General features: G+C 38.7%; 3 protein-coding genes across 6 annotated transcripts in view; 1 reads left to right on the forward strand and 2 right to left on the reverse strand.

Moving 5' to 3' along the window:
* Window positions 1-894: 894 nt before the first annotated feature.
* LOC137998985 (GMP reductase 2-like) lies at window positions 895-11,911 on the forward strand. Its single transcript, XM_068844849.1, has 11 exons — window positions 895-1,052; window positions 2,325-2,450; window positions 3,534-3,617; window positions 4,321-4,494; window positions 5,917-5,998; window positions 6,534-6,640; window positions 6,742-6,784; window positions 7,219-7,275; window positions 9,097-9,199; window positions 10,352-10,693; window positions 11,413-11,911. Exons 1-10 carry the CDS (start codon window positions 966-968, stop codon window positions 10,530-10,532), a joined length of 1,044 nt encoding a protein of 347 aa, XP_068700950.1. The 5' UTR covers window positions 895-965; the 3' UTR covers window positions 10,533-10,693; window positions 11,413-11,911.
* LOC137997907 (uncharacterized) lies at window positions 11,460-17,088 on the reverse strand. 3 transcript variants are annotated; one of them, XM_068844267.1, is made up of 4 exons: window positions 16,555-17,088; window positions 15,474-15,611; window positions 14,069-14,646; window positions 11,460-13,335 (listed from the first exon to the last, which is right to left on the reverse strand). In XM_068844267.1, the coding sequence occupies exons 1-4, from the start codon at window positions 16,679-16,681 to the stop codon at window positions 12,487-12,489; spliced, it is 1,692 nt and encodes a 563-aa protein (XP_068700368.1). In that variant the 5' UTR covers window positions 16,682-17,088; the 3' UTR covers window positions 11,460-12,486. The 3 variants fall into 3 exon arrangements, with proteins under 3 accessions (XP_068700368.1, XP_068700450.1, XP_068700530.1); XM_068844349.1 differs by having other exon boundaries at window positions 15,474-15,563; window positions 16,555-17,063; XM_068844429.1 differs by lacking the exon at window positions 16,555-17,088 and adding an exon at window positions 15,658-15,712 and having other exon boundaries at window positions 15,474-15,563.
* Window positions 17,089-18,263: 1,175 nt separating this feature from the next.
* Window positions 18,264-20,912, reverse strand: part of LOC137996935 (Fanconi anemia group A protein-like) — a 58,116-nt gene continuing 55,467 nt past the window's right edge. For both annotated transcript variants that reach the window (XM_068842701.1, XM_068842623.1), the window contains 3 exons: window positions 20,068-20,178; window positions 18,814-18,906; window positions 18,264-18,444 (listed from right to left, as the gene is read on the reverse strand). In XM_068842701.1, coding sequence (XP_068698802.1) covers window positions 18,370-18,444; window positions 18,814-18,906; window positions 20,068-20,178 — 279 coding nt within the window. In that variant the 3' untranslated portion in view covers window positions 18,264-18,369. The remainder of the gene's footprint in view (window positions 18,445-18,813; window positions 18,907-20,067; window positions 20,179-20,912) is intronic.

Raw genomic sequence — 20,912 nt, forward strand, 5'->3', positions numbered from 1 at the left:
AGAATAGAGTCCCATGGGGCACTTGATAAATCATTGCGAAAACTCTCCCAATTTGCATTTTTGTAGTCGTAGACCAATTTGGGAGCTTGGTACGGACGAGATAGTTTTCCAGCCAAATTAAAATAAACAATATTGTGATCCGATGATCCAAGGCTGTCACAAACATCCACGTCCATTAAATTTTCGGGACAGTTTGAGATAACTAAGTCGAGTATCGCATCTCCGCGAGTTGGCGTATCAATAGATTGTGTGAGACAAAAGTAGTTCATGATAGTATCACAGAAATAATCAGATAGAGAATTAGGCTGGAATGGAGCTGTTAAATTCCAGTCAATGTCGGGGAAATTGAAGTCACCCGTTAAGATAATTTTAACCTTTACAGATAATAAATGAACTTTTTCCAATGATTTATATAGTTCCTCAAGATACTTGATATCGCTGTTCGGGGGCCTGTAAAATACTCCAAAAAAATATGAAGTAGAACCACGGACAGGAATTTCGCACCACAATATCTCACATTCGGTCTCTAGATCACAGCGACGAAAACAATGAAAGGTCGACTTGATATTTGTCAACTTACATTTTCTCAGGTGATATAACACCTAATACCCTAAAAGTGAAGGTGCTCTTTCTATTTCTGGTATTAGTTAATTTGAACTCGGATTCAAATCCGTTACCGCCATTTTGGAGAAGGGTCCATTTTGCGAGAAGGCATTGGTGGTGCACTGCACAGTATCAAAGGATTTGCAACAATTCATTATTAGCTCATCAACAACGAGCCGAACCCCCTGTCCTCGCACCGGCTACGGAGGCTACTCCACTCAGTGAGCAGGGGTTCCTCTCCCCAATCTTCGCTGTATTCCAAGCTCCGACGGTGACCCCGTGACCCCGTGATTACAACACAATAATTTTGATTGATTTGATTTTGCGCGCCATTTTATCGATCTTGTGAACATATCGAAAAAATGCCACACTTGGATCACAGTGTACGTTTGGACTTCAAAGACGTTTTGATACGACCGAAACGAAGTACAATTCGCAGCCGTGCTGATGTAAGTACAAGAGAAGCGATCATTTCTTTCCACAGGTCCGATAAAAGGGTTCTCACAGTTTAGATAATATAATTAAACAATTTCTGTTGCCGTTTGTTCTGGAACTTGGCAATATCTCCTTGACTCATATGGAATCTTACAATATAAGCTTCTCGGAACAGAACGCCAAACCTTTCGCCTTCATTTCCGGGAAATCAGGGGGAAGACTTGGTCCCCATGTTGAGGAAAGCGTGAGAAGAGCTACAGTAATAAACAATTTTGGTTGAGATTTTCGTGTTACTCCGAGTAGTTTGCTTTCGTCAATTATAAGCAATCATTTTGTCATGTTTGCTTCTCCAGGGTGGAGCCCTGGCTAAAAATTGCTGGTTTTCACTCACGTGATCAACAGCCATGTTTTTCAACGAAAACAAAAGGAAGCGTTTGCATAATAATAGAGTTAAATTCCCGGAGGATTTGGTCGGGGCACCAACATGGCCGCCTTTTCTTTGTTTTGGGCAGCAACATGGCGGTCGTGACGTCATGTGAAAACCGAGAATAGGTCACCAGGGGGTGGGGCAGTGTAAAAAAAATTGGGCTGTCATGAATGCGTGGTTGCTTTAAATTGTTTGGTTGACGTGGAGGTCGTAAACTGCAGGTTAGGGTTGCAGGTCATTGTTTCACCATGCCTGAAACAACCCAAACCTTTACTAATGCTAAAGCAAAGTCTATGCTTTAGATAATGTTTAAGCCTAAGGTTATCATTTTTGTAAAGGTTTGGGTTGTTTCAATTGTGGTAAATCAATGACCTGCAACCTGCACTTTACATCCTCTATGGTTGAACTCAACGTAACAAACTTGAAGCAGAGGAGTTTAAAAATGTTATTTCCAAGTGGGCCAACCAGCCTAGTACTTCCCACTCCCACGCTGACATGTGTAAATGTTGGCGCACTGTTGTTTCCCCTTGCAAACAAGGAAGAGTGAAGTGAAAGCTTGTCCAGCTTTGCAGAGAAAGGTAAGATTGAGAATACTTGAGTTCTTTTTTTCAGAGAGATCATTTTATTAATTGGTGATGTTTTCTCTGCTAAGAGGATTTTTGCCCAGAGTATGCCGGTCAGGAATTTTGTCAAATTGAAACCGAGGATGACCGAAGGTTTTTGGTCGAAGCGTCTTTACGTCGTTTGACGTTCAAATAAGTCAGTGTCCAACATTTCTTATAGTCATTATGCAAATTCCTGACTGCAATTTCAGCATATTAACATACTCATTACTTAAACATGTGTGAATTCTGGCCAGGTTGACCTTTCCAGGCACTTTCACTTCAAGTATGCCACAAAGAAACTTCCTGATGATGTGATCCCAATTATAAGTGCTAACATGGACACCATTGGAACTTTTGATATGGCTGAAGCGTTGGCTCAGGTAACTTTTAATAATAGTTTGAGACTATTGCGAGTGAGAAATGGTGGTTACTATTGATGGCATGGCCTGCATGATTTCCTTCTCCTTTTACTTACATGTAACTTTTGGACAGTCAACCTGGTACAAAAAAAAGTTATGGTAGATAGGGCTTGCACCCTAGAGGTTAGAACACTTGTCTTGTCTTGTCCGGAGTTCCTGGGTTCACAACCAGTTCTGGCCACTTCTTGAATTTGTTCTTGGTTCAAAATCTTGCCCACACTTGTAAATAGCCAACTGGTAGATTGCCTCTGGCCAGATGCAGCAGGTCTAAAACACAGGTCAGTCATTGCAGGTCATTGTTTTGCCTTTTTAAAAGTGACCCAAAACCCTTAATTTGGCTAACCCTAGGCCTAAAAACCCTAATTAGGCCTAGGGTTAGCCAAAGTGAGGGTTAGGATTACTTTCCAAAAGGTAAAACAATGACCTGCAACGAGTGACCTGTAGAATGTGACCTGTCTTGAAATAGACCCGTCAGGCCAGTTGGGGTTCTTAAAAGTTATTGTTGTTGTTCTGTTCTGTCGTTAAGTTGATTGTGTTTCATTGGCCCTGAAAAGCACCTATGGGGAGTGGTCAATTAAGTATCTATTGTATTATAATTATTGTATTGTATTCTGTCCAAGGGTCATGAAGGAGGCAGTGTGGCCCAGTGGTTAGGGCCCTTGCCTTGAGATCTGGAGGTCCCGGGTTCAAGACCCGCTCTGACCACTCAATGAATTTGTTCCTGGTTGTCCCTGGTTCAACTTCCCAGCTGCACTTGTAAATAGCCAACTGGTTTGCCTCTGGCCAGTTGGGATTCTTAACAGTTGTTGTTGTTGTGTTCTGTTGTTTCGTTGATTGTTTCATTGGCCCTGAAAAGCCCCTATGGGGAGCGGTCAATTCAGTATGTATTGTATTGTATTGTATTGTTTTATTCAGTTCTATTACAAATTAATATGTTTCGTGGAGTGATGTAGCTCAGGCTGGGGTCAAAATGATAATAACTCTTGAAAGGACACTGCAATAAAAACCAGATGCCTTAAATTCACAGCACTGTTTTTTTTTAAGCACAAGCTTTTGACAGCAATTCACAAGCACTACACAGTTGAAGAGTGGCTAGAATTTGCCCAAAATCATCCAGATGTTCTGCCAGTAAGTTAATAATATACATTGTCTGTTTTTCCCACCCAAAAATATTTCCTATGAAACATATCCCTACATCAGGTGATTTCTTCTTCGTTGTCATTTGTCATTGTTATCACCACCATCAAGTTGACCCCAACAAGTTCCGTTACATATCTAGCTTTTTTTGATTGCAAAAGTTGATTAGTTAAATGTCAAGGCTGCTATGTAAGAAAAATTTTCCAGAGCCCTTCGGGTTTCCAACATTAAAAGTTAGTAGCCCAGGTCATTTTTTCAAGAGCCCAGAATTAATTAATTAAAAGTGAGGATGAATCACCTTGTGATAAGCTAGGCGCCCATTTGGGCTACTCGTTCAGAAATTTGGTTTCCCCCGCTCGCAAGTAAGGCGCCCCAGGAGACTGGGCAACTGTTAGGCAGAAGCCTTGAATGTATATGCTGTTGACTGAAATCAGTCACTGTCTGGTGTCTATTTCACAGGCCTGGACTTTTACATTGCTTGTCTGGACTATACATGGAAATTGTTAACCAATTGTTGCAAGTTATCCCTTTTCCCTTTCCCCTTTTGGCTGGTCGCTTGCATGTGATACCTTGTGATTTCCAATCAACTGTACTCTTCTAAATGAAGAGCTGGCAAACAGTATACTGCAACAGGTATTGGGCTTTAATTGAATTTGTATATTGTCACCTGCTTCCCAACTTTGTACATTCTCAGTACACTATTGCTAGTTGTGGAATGATGGACGAGGATGTTGCCAGGCTAAAGCTGATCCTTGATGCCTGCCCAGCTGTGCCAGCAATCTGTTTGGATGTAGCCAATGGTTATTCAGAACACTTTGTGGAATTTGTGAAAACTGTGAGAGAGAAATTTCCTGATCACATTCTTATGGTAGGCATTTAGTTCTCTTTAGCCATTTTGAATTAATATTTATGACTGCCTCACTGGTTGTCTCTCTTTACCTTAAAATATTAACCCTTTCACCCCCGTGGGGTTCCCCATTGACGAGTAAAATCGCCTGGTGTTAGACAGAGTAAAATCTATAAGTGGCACTCTTGGGAGTGAAAGGGTTAATGGGGACATAGTTTTTGAGTGAATCTAGCTGTTGTTAACCCTTTCACCCCCGTGGGGTTCCCCATTGACGAGTAAAATCGTCTGGCGTTAGACAGAGTAAAATTAAGTGGCACTCTTGGGAGTGAAAGGGTTAATAACCTGGAAATTTAAATTCCTGGAAATTTTCTTTCGTTATGGCTCCACTGTCTTTATAGTAAACAATTTGGTGAGTGGAATGGAATGATTCTAATGTCAGTCTTGTTTTGCATAGAAATATTGTCCCAGTAAGTGAAGATTTAAGCCCCTTAATTCTCATTTGTAAATCAGAGGAAATGTCCTGGCGTAAGGGGGCTCAAAACAGTTTCAACGCTTCCAAGTAACTCTCTTATTAGAAGGATCAACACTACGACACTGTATCATTAGCAATATTGTGGTGCAAATGAAACATGGATTATTGCTGAACAAGATGCAGTCATTTTTGTGACATAATACGTCACCTTGGAAACAGGGAAATCCCGTAAAACACACCCTTTATTTTGGCTTTATTTACTTGCTTGTTTTAGTTGAAAAATGAACTAAAAAAAGGTAAAAAGAAGGGCAAGATGAAACTTTCTGCAAAGCTAAAAAAAAATCTGTCTAGCAGATTCAGAGCCACCTTAAAAGAATCAAAGAAGGGCTACCCCCATTGCCACGGTGACATATAATGTCACAATAATGACTGCATCTTGTTCAGCAATAATCCACGTTTCATTAATTTGGTACCACAATGATAAAATGAAAATAATTCACTTACTGGAAAATTATAGATGAACGATCGATGTTTCAGCCATAATCACACGTGCCGAGTTAGCTATCATGTGACACTTTCATGACCCAGGCTGACTCGGCAGTTTCCTGATGAAGGCTGTGTGATAATCTTATGGCCGAAACATCGATCGTTCGTCTATAATTTTCCAGTAAGTGAATTATTTTCGTTTTATCATACTCTCAACTGGATGACTGATACAATTCATTGTCATATTGGTACCACAATATTGCTAATACATGATACAGTGTTGTAGTGCCAAATTCCTTCTAATAAGAGAGTTACTTGGAAGCGTTGAAACTGTTTTGAGCCACCTTAAATGGAACCCAGTGGGCTTCTTCAAAAAGTTTTAACCATGAAAAACAAAGAAAATTACTGTAATCTTACCATCTGGTGTGAATGCATATAAAAGAGATAATTATTACTCTTTGTGTGTATTATTTTTGTTTGATCAGGCAGGAAATGTTGTGACAGGTGAAATGGTGGAACAACTGATCCTTAATGGAGCTGATATCATCAAAGTTGGCATTGGCCCAGGTGAATCCCTGTATAAGCATTTATTTTGCACTTGATAAGGGCATTTCCTCATGCCTTTTCTGGTTATAAATTCCATTGTCTAGAAATGAACTTGTGTAAATTTTCACCACTTCCATGAGTTGTTCCGATTTCGTAATAAGACTGATGTGGACTCAGAAGCCACCAGTTTATGAATTGAATCTTGCAAATGGTTTTCTGATGTGAGTCACCAGGCATCGCAACCTTCCTTATTTGTTATCACTGAGGATTCAGATTTAAATGCAGATTAGCAGAGTTGACCTATGTGCAACTGTGCGATATAGTTCAAAATAATGTAAAATTACAATTTTAGGATTAATCAACCAAGTTTGTTCACCCTGGTTTGTGACCCCTGCAGATTCCTTCATAATCCCTGTTTTAACTCAATGGCCACACACGGTGTCCTAATATGTTTGTACAATTTTTTTGGACTCAAAACACAGCATTCTTCTTCAGTGTTTTGAATTGGTGTTGATCTTTAAAATAAATAGAAGTTTGTATCAATACATGTACACAGGATCTGTTTGCACCACACGGCGTCAGACTGGAGTAGGATATCCACAGTTGAGTGCAGTGTTAGAATGTGCTGATGCTGCACATGGCCTCAAGGGACACATCATTTCAGTATGTTGACGGCTTCCTACTTCTTTCATCCCTTGCTTAAGTTCTTGACAGGTTCCATGGTCTCCTGTGATTAAACTATGTGCTTCTCAACTGTTTTGCAGGATGGTGGTTGTACCTGTCCTGGGGATGTATCCAAAGCATTTGGTGAGAAAATATGTACTGTAGGGATAGTAATTGCATTCAGAGGAATACAGTGCTTCAAAGTGCTTGTTAATGGATGTCACAAAGAGCTTGATCTTAAAGTCTTGTACCTTTTCACACTCCGAGTTTTAATGGTCACTGAACAAAATGAAGTTTAATTACCCGGTGACAATATCTACACTCACTTCTCTTAAAATAATCCCTTCCATCCTGTTGTAAGAGTGACACTTATAGATCTTACTGTCTTACACCAAACAATAATTTTTGCCCATCAGTGACCACCAATTCAGGTGTAAAAGGGTCATAACTTAGACCCCAGTCTGGCAGCCTAAGTGTTTTGGGACTCAGGTTCTTTTAACGTGCTGCCTTATTTTATTCTTATCTTTATCCCAAGAGTGTTGATTGTGATTTATTCTCCCATTTTCCTTTTGTTTAAGGTGCTGGAGCTGACTTTGTGATGATGGGAGGAATGTTTGCTGGTCATGATCAATCTGGTATGAAAATAATACACTTTTTTGTACTGGAGGTTGAACGTTTGACACAATCTGACCACAATTTTAAAACTTTGGTAATTTTGAACAAGGGCTCCCCAGGGTTTGTACAATTTTTGAAAAAGTCTGGAAATTTGCAAACCAGTTTTCCAGACCTGGAAAAAGTCTGAAAAATAAAGATAAAGTCTGAAAAAATGGTAAAAAAACCTGGAGAATTTTTTGTTTTGAAAACTGAAACAAGTACTTTATTGTTAAGTGAAATTTTTCAGGTAGTCAAATCTTATTTAAAATTTTGTCTTTGGCGGAAACATTCAATCGCAGACCGAGAAGTCTCAGATCTCTGTTATGCCAGCACTGCATCGTGGTTACTGTTTGTTCACAGTGTATCATGGGACAAACTATATTACTAAACTTGGGTCTGGAAAAAAATTAGCATTTTGGAAAAAGTCTGGAAAAGGCCTATATTTTTGCAACCAAAAATCTGTGTGAACCATGGCTCCCCCAACCAACTGTGAGAAACCATGGCCGACAAGTGACCAACAGTTGATCACTGACATTCTTTCATTTGTTAGCTTACCAGTTTCAGGGGGATCTTTTCTTCAAATTTACCATAACTTCCTAGTGTGTTTGATTGTAGTCCTCAAAATGTGACCAGAGTTAAGAAATTATGATTAAATGTTATTTCATATTCAAAGGTCACTCATGACATGTAGGTGATGCTGCATTATAAGAACACAAAATTAATTTATTTAGATACAGTAAACCCGCATATAGGAACCTAGTGATTTAAGAACCTACAGGTTGAAATTTGGCATTTAAATGTCAAAAAATATAAGAACATGTTCAGTCTGGCAAAGAAAAATAGGTTCTTATACAAAAAAAATCACACCAATTTTGATGGTCAAAATTCTGGATTTTAATTACAAGTGTGAGAAACTTCTGACAAAAAGTGATTGTGTAAGTTATTGTTTAGCAAACAAGGCAGGCATTTTTGTGTTGAAAATACATCTTCAGCAATCGTTGACTTACTTATTCCTTACACGGGAAAAACGTTAAAGTGCTTCTACTGCAATGCCAAAACCTCTAGCAGAATGCCTTGAAGCCCATAGAGCTGTTGAATGTGATCTTATGTAACTTCCAAACAGGCAGGGATGGGCAATAACAAACCACTAACAAAATATATAGATGTTATTGAACTAGCATGAGGTTTATACTGGGAAAATATTGGTCAAATTCCTTTTTTGCAAGTTTTTCATGCTCGGTCCATAAACATGCAAAAAACGAACTTGACCATATTTTCCAAGTACGGACCAAACAAGCTAGTTCAATTAGGTATTCCTTGAGTCTTGCCTCTTCGCCTGCTTTGTTTACCAGTTCTGGAATGTAAAATTCGCACTGGAACTCCAACATGACTATAAAATAACAAACATTTCTCACATTTTTTTTCTTTTTATGTCTGAGGAAATGGCAACAGAAAATGACAACAGTTTGGTAACCTATATACGCTGCTTTGTGACTGGTCCATCTTAGATGTCTGTATTGCAAAAATTGGAACTGCTCTGAAAACCAATCAGAATTCTCCTTTTCATCTCAGTGTGCCTAATAGTAGAAAGGGGTTAACAGATATGGAAGTTTATTGAAGTCACAAAATGCAAACCAGCCACTTGGTGATATTGCTACTGTAAAAGTAGCTACTTTTGTACTTCACTTAGCTTTTTAAATTTGATAGTAAAAGGAAAAACAGAGGGGTACAGAACCAGATTTGTAATATTGTTACTTTCTCTGACTTTTCCTATTTTAAAAGCAAACTTGTAAATTCTGCAGGTGGAGAGTTAATTGAACGTGATGGAAAGAAATATAAGATATTTTATGGCATGAGTTCAACTACTGCTATGAAAAAACATGCTGGGGGAGTTGCAAACTACAGGTGAGTGTTTCATTGAATGAGAAATGTCAAAAACAATCTGACCATGGTAAATGCAGCACACCATTCCATTTTGTGCAGTGAAGTATCTGAATATCTGGACACTTAGACAAGACATTTTGTTAGGACAACGTACAGGTTTGTTGTAAATTTATCAAAGTGGACATGCTTAATAGTGTTCCATATTTTCAGGCGTGTTTTCTGGCTGCTACATGGTGTAAGCCTGGCACAAAACGTCCCCGGAGCTGTCTTAGAACTTTTGTTTAGGCCTAATAAGAATACAGAAAGTATCCTAAACATGCATAAATGCTAACCTTAGGCCTGAACAAAAGTTTTAAGACAGCTCTCGGGATGTTTTGTGCAAGGCTTACAACACGTAGTAGCCTGTTTTCTGCCCTTTTACAAACTTTGGATATAACATTCTAGAAAACAAAAGGAAAATTTCTTCAGAGGGGACAACCAAATTCTTTAACCATTAGATTGTCATTAGTTCACACTTGGGTCAATAAGTTAAGTAATTTTGTGACCTGTCATAGGAAAAATGACACTAAATAAAATGTCATGGCATTTAAAATAAACTAATCAAGTGAAGCTATGATCCTCACAGTTATGAATGCAATTTTGGAAATTGAATAGAGAAGCCTGAAAAATTCAGGACTTCAACGGGGTTTGAACCTGTGACCTTGCGATACAGGTGCGATGCTCTAACCAACTGAACTATGAAGCTACCAACGTTGGGAGCTGGTCATTTATGGGTTCGAATGTTCCCGTGATAAAATTATGAATCAATGAATGAAATGATGTATGAAAGGAATCATATATGGAACTGCAGATATGAAATCAAGTGAAGCTACATTGGTGTGATCCTCGCAGGTATATGATTCCTTTCATATGTCATTTCATTCGTTAAATGAACTAGTTTATTAATACTAAAACTACTCTCAGTTTGAGTAGGGATGAGAAAAAACAATTCCAAATCACCTCTGACACTATAAGAAATGCATCCATTCATATTCCCTGGGGTGACTTTCCCTCTTAAAGCGAGCTTGAATACAGCAGCAGGAAACTAATAATATTCTGTTGATCATGCTGTGGCCAAATATTTTGGTCGGTGAGTCGTCTTTCCAATGTCTAATTTTGGGCGTCAATTTGTAGGTCATCAGAAGGAAAAACAGTGGAAGTTCCCTATCGTGGTAATGTTCATGATACAGTCAGAGACATACTTGGAGGAGTACGGTCAACATGTACTTATGTCGGAGCTGAGAAACTTAAGGAGCTTCCAAGGAGAACAACTTTCATCCGTGTTACTATGCAACTTAACAATGTCTTCTCTTAATAAATATTTTACCTTCCCTTGCTCACTTATGGTGATAAACAAGTAAAGACTTAACACATCATTAAATTATTTTTTGAAGAGAAACCTTACAGTAATAAACAAAGGACAGGGACAATATTGAGATGATTTTTATGATGGTTTAAATACTGTTACTTAAGGACGTTCGCGCCCATTGCTACTGCGCATTTTTTGCGCATGTCACGCACACGTCATGCATCGCAGACCACGAAGGTAAATACGATGCTAAAGGTGCAAACATTTTCCACAAGAATGGAACGTGAAAGCATGTGGCATTATGGGATAGCTGTGGACCCAGGTCTTCTCGGAAATGTCACGCAATGGCGTGACAGTGCGAATAGACAATCGCTTTGAGAACTTCGCAGCGATTTTACTCTCTTGAATGCTCGGTGACCCCCATTTTTCTTTTCGTAGATCACTTTCTTTCCTAATTTTGTCCATTTTAACCAAAAACAAAAAAAATCTGTACGTGAGAAGTTAAAAATATTTCGCCTTTTATGCTCTCGTACGACGGACGTTTTCTTTCTTAGACTAATATGTATCGTTTTTCAAGGTCTATTTCAGCTCAGAAAAAGACATCAGGTGCAAAAGTTTGTTTAGTTATATTAGTTATGTTGAATTGAGTACGTTTACCTGATCTAAATTTCACTAATGTAGCTTTTTTATGGCTGACAGTTGTAAGCTAAGATCGTCTTAAAATAACGCAATCTTCTAAAAGTGCACCTCATGATCTCGAAAACGAGCACGGTGACCCCCCATTTTTTTTGCCTTTTTGGCAAAAGTAGATCATTACCTTTCTGCGTGGCAAGTTTAAAAAAAATCTGTACGTGGGAACGTTTTGGGCGCGAACGTCCTTAAGTAGTAGTAATTATAATAACAATATTATTGTTATATTATTAGGGAACCATATTGTTTTCAATGCTTTAATTATGAATTCCATTGTTGAGGATAATGACAAATTTATTCAAGGACTGGTACTTTATAGTATTTACTTGAGGAAGGCTTTTAATTTTGAGATACACAATCAAATAGGAAATGATGGCAAAAACTGATTACCAATAATATTGTTATGGTAATAAATAATTATATTTTGAGATTTTAGTAGCCATAGCTGAAGAGAAGAAACAAAATGAAAAAAGTTTTCCCTTAGAAGTGTCAACAACTTAGCCAATTTTGGCCCCAGGCCTCATGGACTAAAACTGAAATTCTTCCCCACAAACAATATTTACTGTATTTTAAATAATAAAAAGGCAGGTAGTACTTGCAATTAAATTATATTGCATTTCAGTCACTTCTGGATCTTAAGCTTACTGAGTATTTTTCTTGTTATACATTAAACTTGACAGTGTTATGACTTTTAATGGTTGTTTCCATTTTTAAAGCTGTTCCAAGGTTATCAATAACTCATTGAACCCAACATCTAATGTGTGAAATAGGACACCGCAAATACAGTTAAAGTTGAAAAGTATACCCTAAGATTAAATACAACTTAGCTGTCCTCCTCTTAATATAATACAAGTTTGTCATTTGTTTGACATGTCAATGATATCCAACAACAAGAAACAATAACTTTACAAGTTAATCTGCCTATCAATAAATACAACAGGGTTGTTGAATGTTAATGGTTTTTTTCACTCTGTATAATTTACAATAACAATGGAAGGGTTTCATGCTAGACAACCATAAGAGACTTCTTAAAGCTGATCTTTGTTTTCATAAAATTGAACATAAAATTACCTTACCCAATGAAAATTCATTCACTATGTTAAAGGTCACATGAAAGAATTCATTTGCTTTTAGCAAAACCAGGAAAATCTGATCCTCATCAGGCAGTTAAAATTTGAGTCTTGCAGGGAACCCTTCAGTTAAGCTGATTAAAAATCTCTCTTTTTAATCCAGAAAGTTTCACTGGAATGTAGTCAACGTTTTTCAACCTCTATTTCACTTCTGTCTCTGTTTTTGCTCTCTTGGCATCTGGCTGTGATGATTCAGGTGGTGTGTCCGTTCTCCCTTTCTGTGGATACTCCTCAGTTTTTTTATCGCCTGTTTTTGGTGGCATTTCCATTCCAGGTGAACCATATATCATTCCTGGCTGAACAAACTGAGGTGGTCTACCTGGCACAAACCCAACAGCAGCAACCAGTAAGCCATTACCAACAGAGCCCGGTGGCAAAACTGTTCCCTGTACAAAAGTCTGTCCTGGTGGGACTGTGGTCATAATGGTTCCTGGAAGTGGCTGGTAATAAGGTGGACCAGGTAATGAAAATCCCCCTGGGACAGCTGCTGTTGCAGAATGTTGGGGATCCAGTGGTTTGCTGTCAGTAGTGTAGACTGCAACCTGAGCAGGATGTAGTGTTTGAGAGTGGTCCCTGTTACTTGAAGCACCCAATTTTCCTTGGGGTGGTGGTGGAAATCCAGGAATGCCATGTGGTAATGGCGATGTTGAAATTACACCAGGTAAGTGTCCTGGCAAAGCAGCCATTCCAGGCAGTGCCTGCGCATAAGACACTGTGACTGAGCTTGAAGATTGAGTTGAGGAGCTTGCAGATGCCGTAGACTTGACTGGAACAGACATAACCCCAGGTTGAGCAGCAACAAGCTGAGGTGGTGGCCCACTTGTCAATGAAACACCAACAGTGGAAGGCGATAAGAAGATGCACACATCACCCACCTTGAGGAGCTGACAGTTTAGATTGTACTTTGTTTGTGATTGGTCAGGCTTGCAGGATGTCCATCCTTGGCCATAAACAAAGAAAGGGTGTTCAACAGGACAGTTTAGAGTAACCTAGGGAAGACAAAAAGGTTAATATTAACATTCTTAGTCCTCAATAGCTTATTTAACCATATGAGGTAAAATATGCACTACGCAAGACAGTGATTTTTTGTATAGCTTCAAGTTTGATTGGTAGAATTGGCTGTTTCTATTTCGTTGTTTGAGGACAGGTTTATACCGCTATGTGGTTTACAAAAAAAAACTGCAGAACTTTTCCTGTTTGATGTCTGTTCTAATCTCTCCCCCTTTTCAACACTTTCTTTTCTTTTTCCAAGCTTTTTCTTCCTATGTACATTTGACAAGATTTATTTGTTTGCAGTGTAAGTACACTCTTTCATATTTCTGTTATTTTGTCAGATCAGGGGAAAATTCTGAGCAAGAAATGGTGCTAAAATCCAGGATTCTCTACTTTATCAAATCTGATAATATACCTCTTTTACCTCCCAAAAATTTGCTTAGGCATTGATTTCGATTTCTCTTGGGACATCTTCATGTCCCAGGAGGAATAGAAAACAATGAAAATTTTGGGGGGTCAAAGAAGATGTCTTATGGGATTTGAGAAAGTGGAGAAGGAAGAAAAAAAAAAAAAAAAGACCAGAAAAAAATTTTTCCCTCCATTTTCATCCACAAGAACTATTGCCTTCAGTTGTGGTTTTTTTGTTTTGCAACACTTCACTACAGAACTATACTTAGAGTAGGACTTGTTTCTGATACAATGCTCTAAAGTATCAAATCACAGGCATACCTGTTTTTTAGAGCTGTTAACGGTGAAGGTTATGTGAGCATATGCTGCATCCGTACCATCGTCTATTTTAACCACAGTACTGGTATCCAACTTATGCTCTGGATACAGTTTTATGCTGTTTACAAAATCCTCTGTTGTGAGATCTTCAACTCTTTTCAAATCTCCAGTGGTTAGTTGAATGATGGATCCCTTAACAAACGGTGAAGGAACATGAGATGGATTTGCTGAAGAAAACCCATGGTAATGAACCATGGGCCCGGATGTATAAGTCCCAAACAAGCTAGACGGTAATCCCTGACTCGGAATGACAAATCTTGTCTGGCCTCCAAGCATGTGTGGCTGAATTGACGGCTGAGCACTGTTTGTTGGTATTTGATTTATTGCCGACTTGTTGGCTGCTAATTCAGCCAGCTGGGAAAGATTACTGGTGGCAGAGAGTCCTGGCGAGTAATGAAAACCATTTGATGCTGGACTTTGTTGGGTTTTCTCTTGCGAAAATGCTGGTGTCATTGCAGAGGTAGTAGCTTTTGTTCCAGAACTGCTCTTACTTAAGGCAACATCACTTCTTGATTGTAATTCTGGATAAAAGTGTAAGCAATATTATAAATTTATTTTGTCTTTTTCAACAAAATTAATATTGGCAACTTGCAACAGAGTAGAACTAATATACAGTGAACAACACAGATATATTCTTTAAATGCATGTGGTTTCAAATTAATAGGCAGAACTATCATTCATTCTCAACTTTGGTTTCTCACTCAAAATACCTCAGATTGCTATGCATGTCTTCCAAGTACAAATTTATTGGAGGTGAAGTGGGAAATCAATTGCCCTTGGGGGAAGAGGAAAAAATCTATTCCACTGACCCCTTGCTAGCTGGGAGTGGGTTAAGCAGAGAGAGGTAATACAAGAAAATGTGATATTCTTTATTGACTGCATCCCTATAACTTTATACGTGCTTTCAAGACCAAAGGAAGAATAAAAAATAAACAATAGAAATAGCACCCCACATCATCTGTGGGTTGAGTTTGTTGGTCCTCAAATCTGCGTTCATAAAAAATCCAAAATGGAATTTGATTCATACTATCCTGTGCTTGAGAATTTTATTAACAATAAACAAGCAAATTTCGACTGGTGAAAGGCATGCCAGATGACTATTTTCAAGCAAAGCCATGGAGTTAAACCAAGGATCACCCAGGACAACCCCACTTCACTTCAGCAACCAAAAACGGTGCCAGTTCATAAAATGACTTTTGTACAGTTTCTGGTGATTTTACAAAATTGTGGCCAATTTCCCCTGAATGAACTGGAATAATTATTTATAAAATAAGACTAGATAAGTTATCCTTGAACTCTTATAGCATAGTAATACATGTGGATGTAAATTGTATTAGGTACCATTTACCTGCACTTTGAGGAATGATGCCTTTTGCAATGTTCTTCTCCTGAGCTATTTCGCCCTGTGAAAGAGGCTGAGAATTTCCTTGACTGTCGTCTGAAGGAGTAGAGGACACCAAAGACTCAGAGCAAAGAAGCACATTCTCTAAAAAATGTTGCGAGAAGAAGGTTTTATTCAGCAAACCATTTACTTTTCATTTTAATTAATCACAGCGATGGCAAGCAGATTGATTGATACATTGTCTTAATATTGTGAGTTAGATTCTGTGGGGTGCTTTTGTGAGGAGCTTCAAGCGATGTCTTCGATAAATTAAAATAAGTCTTTAATTAATTATGCATGCTTACTGTGCTATTTATACGGACCGATAGAAGCACAACAAAACTTTAGCACGAGTAAACAACCTAATACCACAGCGGAAGAAATAACTTTAAGTGTAATATTCACAATGATTTTGCTTTCGAAGAACGAGCGATAAAAGAGTGTTATTTACGTGAGCGAGTTGTCAACACGAAAAAAAACTTTATGCAAATTACATGCAAGTTTTTTGTCATGCGATCTTCGCAGTCACAACATGTCAGCCACTTTACTTTAAATCAAAATATCTGAAAAAACTGTTTGAATCAACAGCTGAAAGACAAAACAAGTAATTGGCAACAACCTAATGAATAACTTTCATTTCAAGCTACCTTCCATGGGACAGAAATTTTAATATTTGTGACAATCACGGGGAAACGTGACAATCATTTCCGATCAAGCGTGTTTTGAATAATAAGGTTTACTTTGTTTGCCTCGTGTAGAGGCAAAATTTTGCAAAATGAAACGATGCTTTTTCACCTTAATTGACCACTGTGAAGATATTCCCCCCAAAAAAGCATGTAATCTAAAATTGACGTAGCGCTGATAAAGATCAAATAAAATCAGAGACAAAATAGCATTTTGTACAAACAGTGAAGCCAGTTTCATTACGTGGTAACAGAATCGACACTTATCGATCTATCAAAGAAATGTGTTAAAGAGAAATCGCATATCACGAATTAAATCTCGAAAATCCCTTTGCCACAGCTTCAGACCTTAAACAATATTGTACCTTGTGAGTTTGTCCCTTGTGATGAACAATCTGAAGGCTGATGTGACAATGCCGTCATGGACGACGATGCAACAACATCTTCATAAGCAGCTGATTTTTCCTCGCCAGCCGTGGTGTTACTCGACATCTTGAAAAAAATTAAGTTCAAGATTTCTGAAATGCTCGCCCAAAATCCACCGTTTGGTAAAGATAAGACTGTGAGGTAATGTGTAAGGCGCCTATCGTGATCCTGACTGATTTTCTTCCCGTGTTTTTTTTTTAACAAAAAGCTTCAAGACAAAGCACCCAAAGCACAGCTGAGGATGTCAAATCAGGGAAAAAAACAGGATTGGTGTTCGTTTCCTCGTTAGAAAATACGCTTTCGAGGCCTTTACGGCTTAAGTGACGGCCAACGTCCTCATGCAGAAACCGGCGTGACACGCAGATATTTACACTCCCTTGATATCCGATGATTTTCAATTCTATGAAATTGCAACGAAAATTCTCGACCTCCAGCTATCGTTTGAATAAGTAATTAGCGCCATGAATTGAATTGGCGCCACTGCGAGACAGGAAGCTCAACACACGCCAAAGCGAGGCTATGTCACAACAGGTCGTGACAACTGCTTTTTGTCCAAAATGAATTTTTCTGTGTGAGAGACTATTGACGACTCATTTGGCATGTCATTGGCGAAAGCGAAAGTTTTTTCAATCTCGTTTTCAATACCCTGTAACGTAAACAAACAAAAAGAAATAGAAAACAAAACTATAACAAAGTAAAGGTCACACAAAATGTAATTTGACCATCCAAACGATTTGACCCGAGAATAAACGGATTAAGGGTGTTTGAAACGCTCCCCTAGGCCAAAAGCCCTTTACCCAAGGTCAGTTCAATAACAAATGGAAAGGAAAAAAGGCTTCTTATCAGATCTTTGGTCCTGGAAGAATATCTTGAATTTTCCTTTGTTGACGACTGCTCCACGCCTCTGTGTGTCTTCTCAACTCTTACCTATTGACCTTGGTATGTAAGACGGCCAAAGCAGTGTACGCAACGACAAGGTTATACACTTTTGTACTGCAACAGCAAAGCGTAATACAATGGAACATCTTTTAATGGTGATATACCGTTTCAAAGCAGTGTCTCTTCTAAATTGAATAGAAAGGTCTTTTATGAAGTGAATAGCCAACTCACGAGCGAATCCCTCCAAAATTTTTGGAAGAAAGCATTCTTTTCAAAGCATCGTGCTGGAGTTGAATTAGGAAACGAGAGAACAAATCGAGCAAGTCAAGTGGCCAGGGGCCCGTTTCTCGAAAGTTCCGAAAACTATTCAGGCACGAAAAACCATTTGTGAAACTGCCAACCGCTTGTTTTGGAAAGCAATCTTTTAACATGTTTTTAATGAAACAAAAGGAAAAATGACTGTGAAGTTTGACGACTTAAATCCTCTCCTTTATTGAGATCCAAAGGGAATTGTGACACCTGAAAATAGCCCGTAAAGTTTCGGGACGTTCGATTAACGGTCTCCAGAACCCATCTAATTCGGATTGGAACCCAGATTCAAACACTGGGCCACCCTGTCTTCCCTGATCCAGTAGCCATGTTCACTGAAATCATCTCTTTTGGAAGCTTGTTCCCCAAGAAAAAGTTAACGTTCCATTTTCCAGCTCTGCGTAAAGAGAACTTGCTAATGTAACAATTTAAACGACAATCAAACAAACTTGTACGACTGAACTCCAACGTTTTTTTATTCACAACTTCCTTAATGACCCAAACAAAGTTCAACAGCTTGAGTATCTTTTTCATTTTACAATTAATTCCTTGCTACTCTTTCCCTTTTATCTTTCTTGGAATCTTGACATTTGACTTTGGAGAAACTGACGCAGCTCCGAGGTACAAGATATGAGAACGTCCTAAAATTAAATTGAAAGAAAATGGAAGGTAAATATTATATCTTTTTAACAAGCAATGATCTAAACATTTCACTGAAATTCGGCCTCTTTAGCAAATCCTTAAGTCAACACACCGAGTTCATTTCCCCTGCAATTCACGATACTGCGTAAAAGAAGAAGCTTTTCGGACAGCTGATGTTCCGAAGAACAGTCAATAAATATGATGACTCTTGTATTGAGTTTCGTGAACTACAGTTATGACTGAACTTGTTTTCTTTTCCCCCCGGAAATCTCCCTGAAACTGTAACTACATCTAAACTCTTTGAAGGCAGACAACATCAACCCCTAACAGCTTTTCAAGCTGAATATTGACTTTGGATAAAGTTTTACCTGGGACAAGTTCCCTAGAGTTTCCGGAGGTGAAGATAGTACACAATCGCGAACAAACACGGAAACTTGACGGCAAAAATCCAAGTGAAGAGGCTAAGAAATAAGAAAAGAAATTAAGCAATTTTTAGGTCATGGATCCAAAAAGAGTGATCACTGTTCCAATTTAGATCCTCCTGCGTGAACAAACTTCTCAACTTAAAAGACTAAAGAGATGCTAAGCTTTGGATTGCTACACAACTCGTATAAAAATCTATCAGACTCGGGATCCTCAGTGTGTCTCACAAGCGTAGTCCAGCGATTAGAGTCTTAAATTCGCGTGCGCCTTCACGCAGTTACCTTTTGTAACAGCTAATGTGGTTGTCTCGTACCAATTTGAGGTTTTTAACATGTCATCAGTGTTATGTTTCGTTTGAATTTTTACCTTAACATTATCTTATATTTAATGGTGTGCGTTTTGCTTCCAAAGAGTGCAAGTTGCGGTACTAAATATTTCGAGCAAAAACCGATACAACCAATTTGATTTCATAATGTACTATATTTCGGTTGGACAAACCAGCCTTCTTCAGATACAATGAGAGCTGTAGAAGAATGGTTTGGCCGGCCGAAATATCGCCTGTACATCTACGTTGCAACGGTTCTTGCTCAAATATTTACTTGTTCAACCTATAATTACACCGATCAGATCGAGCCAGTTGCTCCAACGTACACCGGAAGTTATTGTCCACGGTTGCTTGCTTGAAAACTCCCGCTAAAGTAGTGCTTATTAAGCCTTTGAATCAATCTCAGTCCAGACGAAGAAATGGGCCCACAAAAGGGAAAAAAAGACTCTGGCCAGGTAGAAACCAAACCCAGATTAGATCACTGTTGCCTTGTTGCTTGGTTCCATTTAACTGGGGAAAAAGACCGGATTTCGTTGTAGGAAATATATTAGGGGGACCAATAAACCCCACATAATTTCCCGTTCCAGAGGGGAGGGGGAATGGGTGCGGATAAGGCAGGTAATAAGAACTGGTTTTCACTAGCGAGGCAAGTAACGAGTTATATAAGCAACATACGCATCGTTAGTGGCATCTTGATTATAAGTACGTTTTGAGAAGACGAGAAATTAACGACAAAGTAACGTGTCTGGGTATGTGGCTTGTGTTTTAAGCTTACGTTGCAGGGGGAATTGGCCAAAGAATATGAGCTAATTATGGGTAAAAGGGAGGGTTTACAAACAAAGATCGACAGGGGGGCTGATGTTTGCTTACTCACCGAACATGCAGCGGTTTTATTTTCTACTCCATCCAGACACTCTTTTCGAAGATAAACAAATGAACTGTACATGCTCAGAGTAAGCTCAAGGAACCCGCCCATCGTAAAAATCTGCAAAAAAGACAAAAAGACGAAGCATGAAGCACCCAATTGTCCCTGTTATTTTCCTTTTGTCGACTGAACAAAAAAATTATCATGAAACATGTTGGTGGAGGCAGACCAGTTGTCTCAGATGGAAGAAAAGAGAGGTCCGATCGTAATTTCATGATACGCAGTGTAGACACTTGTTTCTACTGTAGGCAGAGTAGATACCTGTCCCTACTGTAGACAGTGTAGATAGCTCTTCCTCGTGTAGACAGTTTTAGTTACCTCCAGGTGATCTGGTGACGTAATTCGAAGGACTGGGAAGAAAAATGTTAACGCCGTATCCCACAACCGCGCGCGGCCTTGAATGTTATTTTCGAATTCAATATTGCAGAGGCGAGGTTAGATCTCGTCGGTTCTACGTGAATGTTCATTCAGTAACAGGAAATGTTGGAGACACGGAATAATCTGTTGCGTTTTGGCGATGGAAATACTGCAGGAAATTTGGAAACAAGACATAAGGCCGCGCGCGGTTGTGGGATACGGCGTTAAAATGCTTTTTCCCAGTCCTCAAAATTACGTTACCAGATCACCTGACTGTCCCTACTGTAGACAGTGTAGATAGCTGTTTCTACTGTAGACAATTGATATGGGTTAGTATACGTAATCGCATGGGCCCGAGGGCAATTAAGGATTAATTTCACGCGTATTTTCAAAGTTTTCACAAAATTTGTACAATTTCTAAAACTTTGAAAATACAA

This window comes from Montipora foliosa, chromosome 1 (assembly GCF_036669935.1).
Source record: "Montipora foliosa isolate CH-2021 chromosome 1, ASM3666993v2, whole genome shotgun sequence".
Classification (NCBI taxonomy): Eukaryota; Metazoa; Cnidaria; class Anthozoa; order Scleractinia; family Acroporidae; genus Montipora; species Montipora foliosa.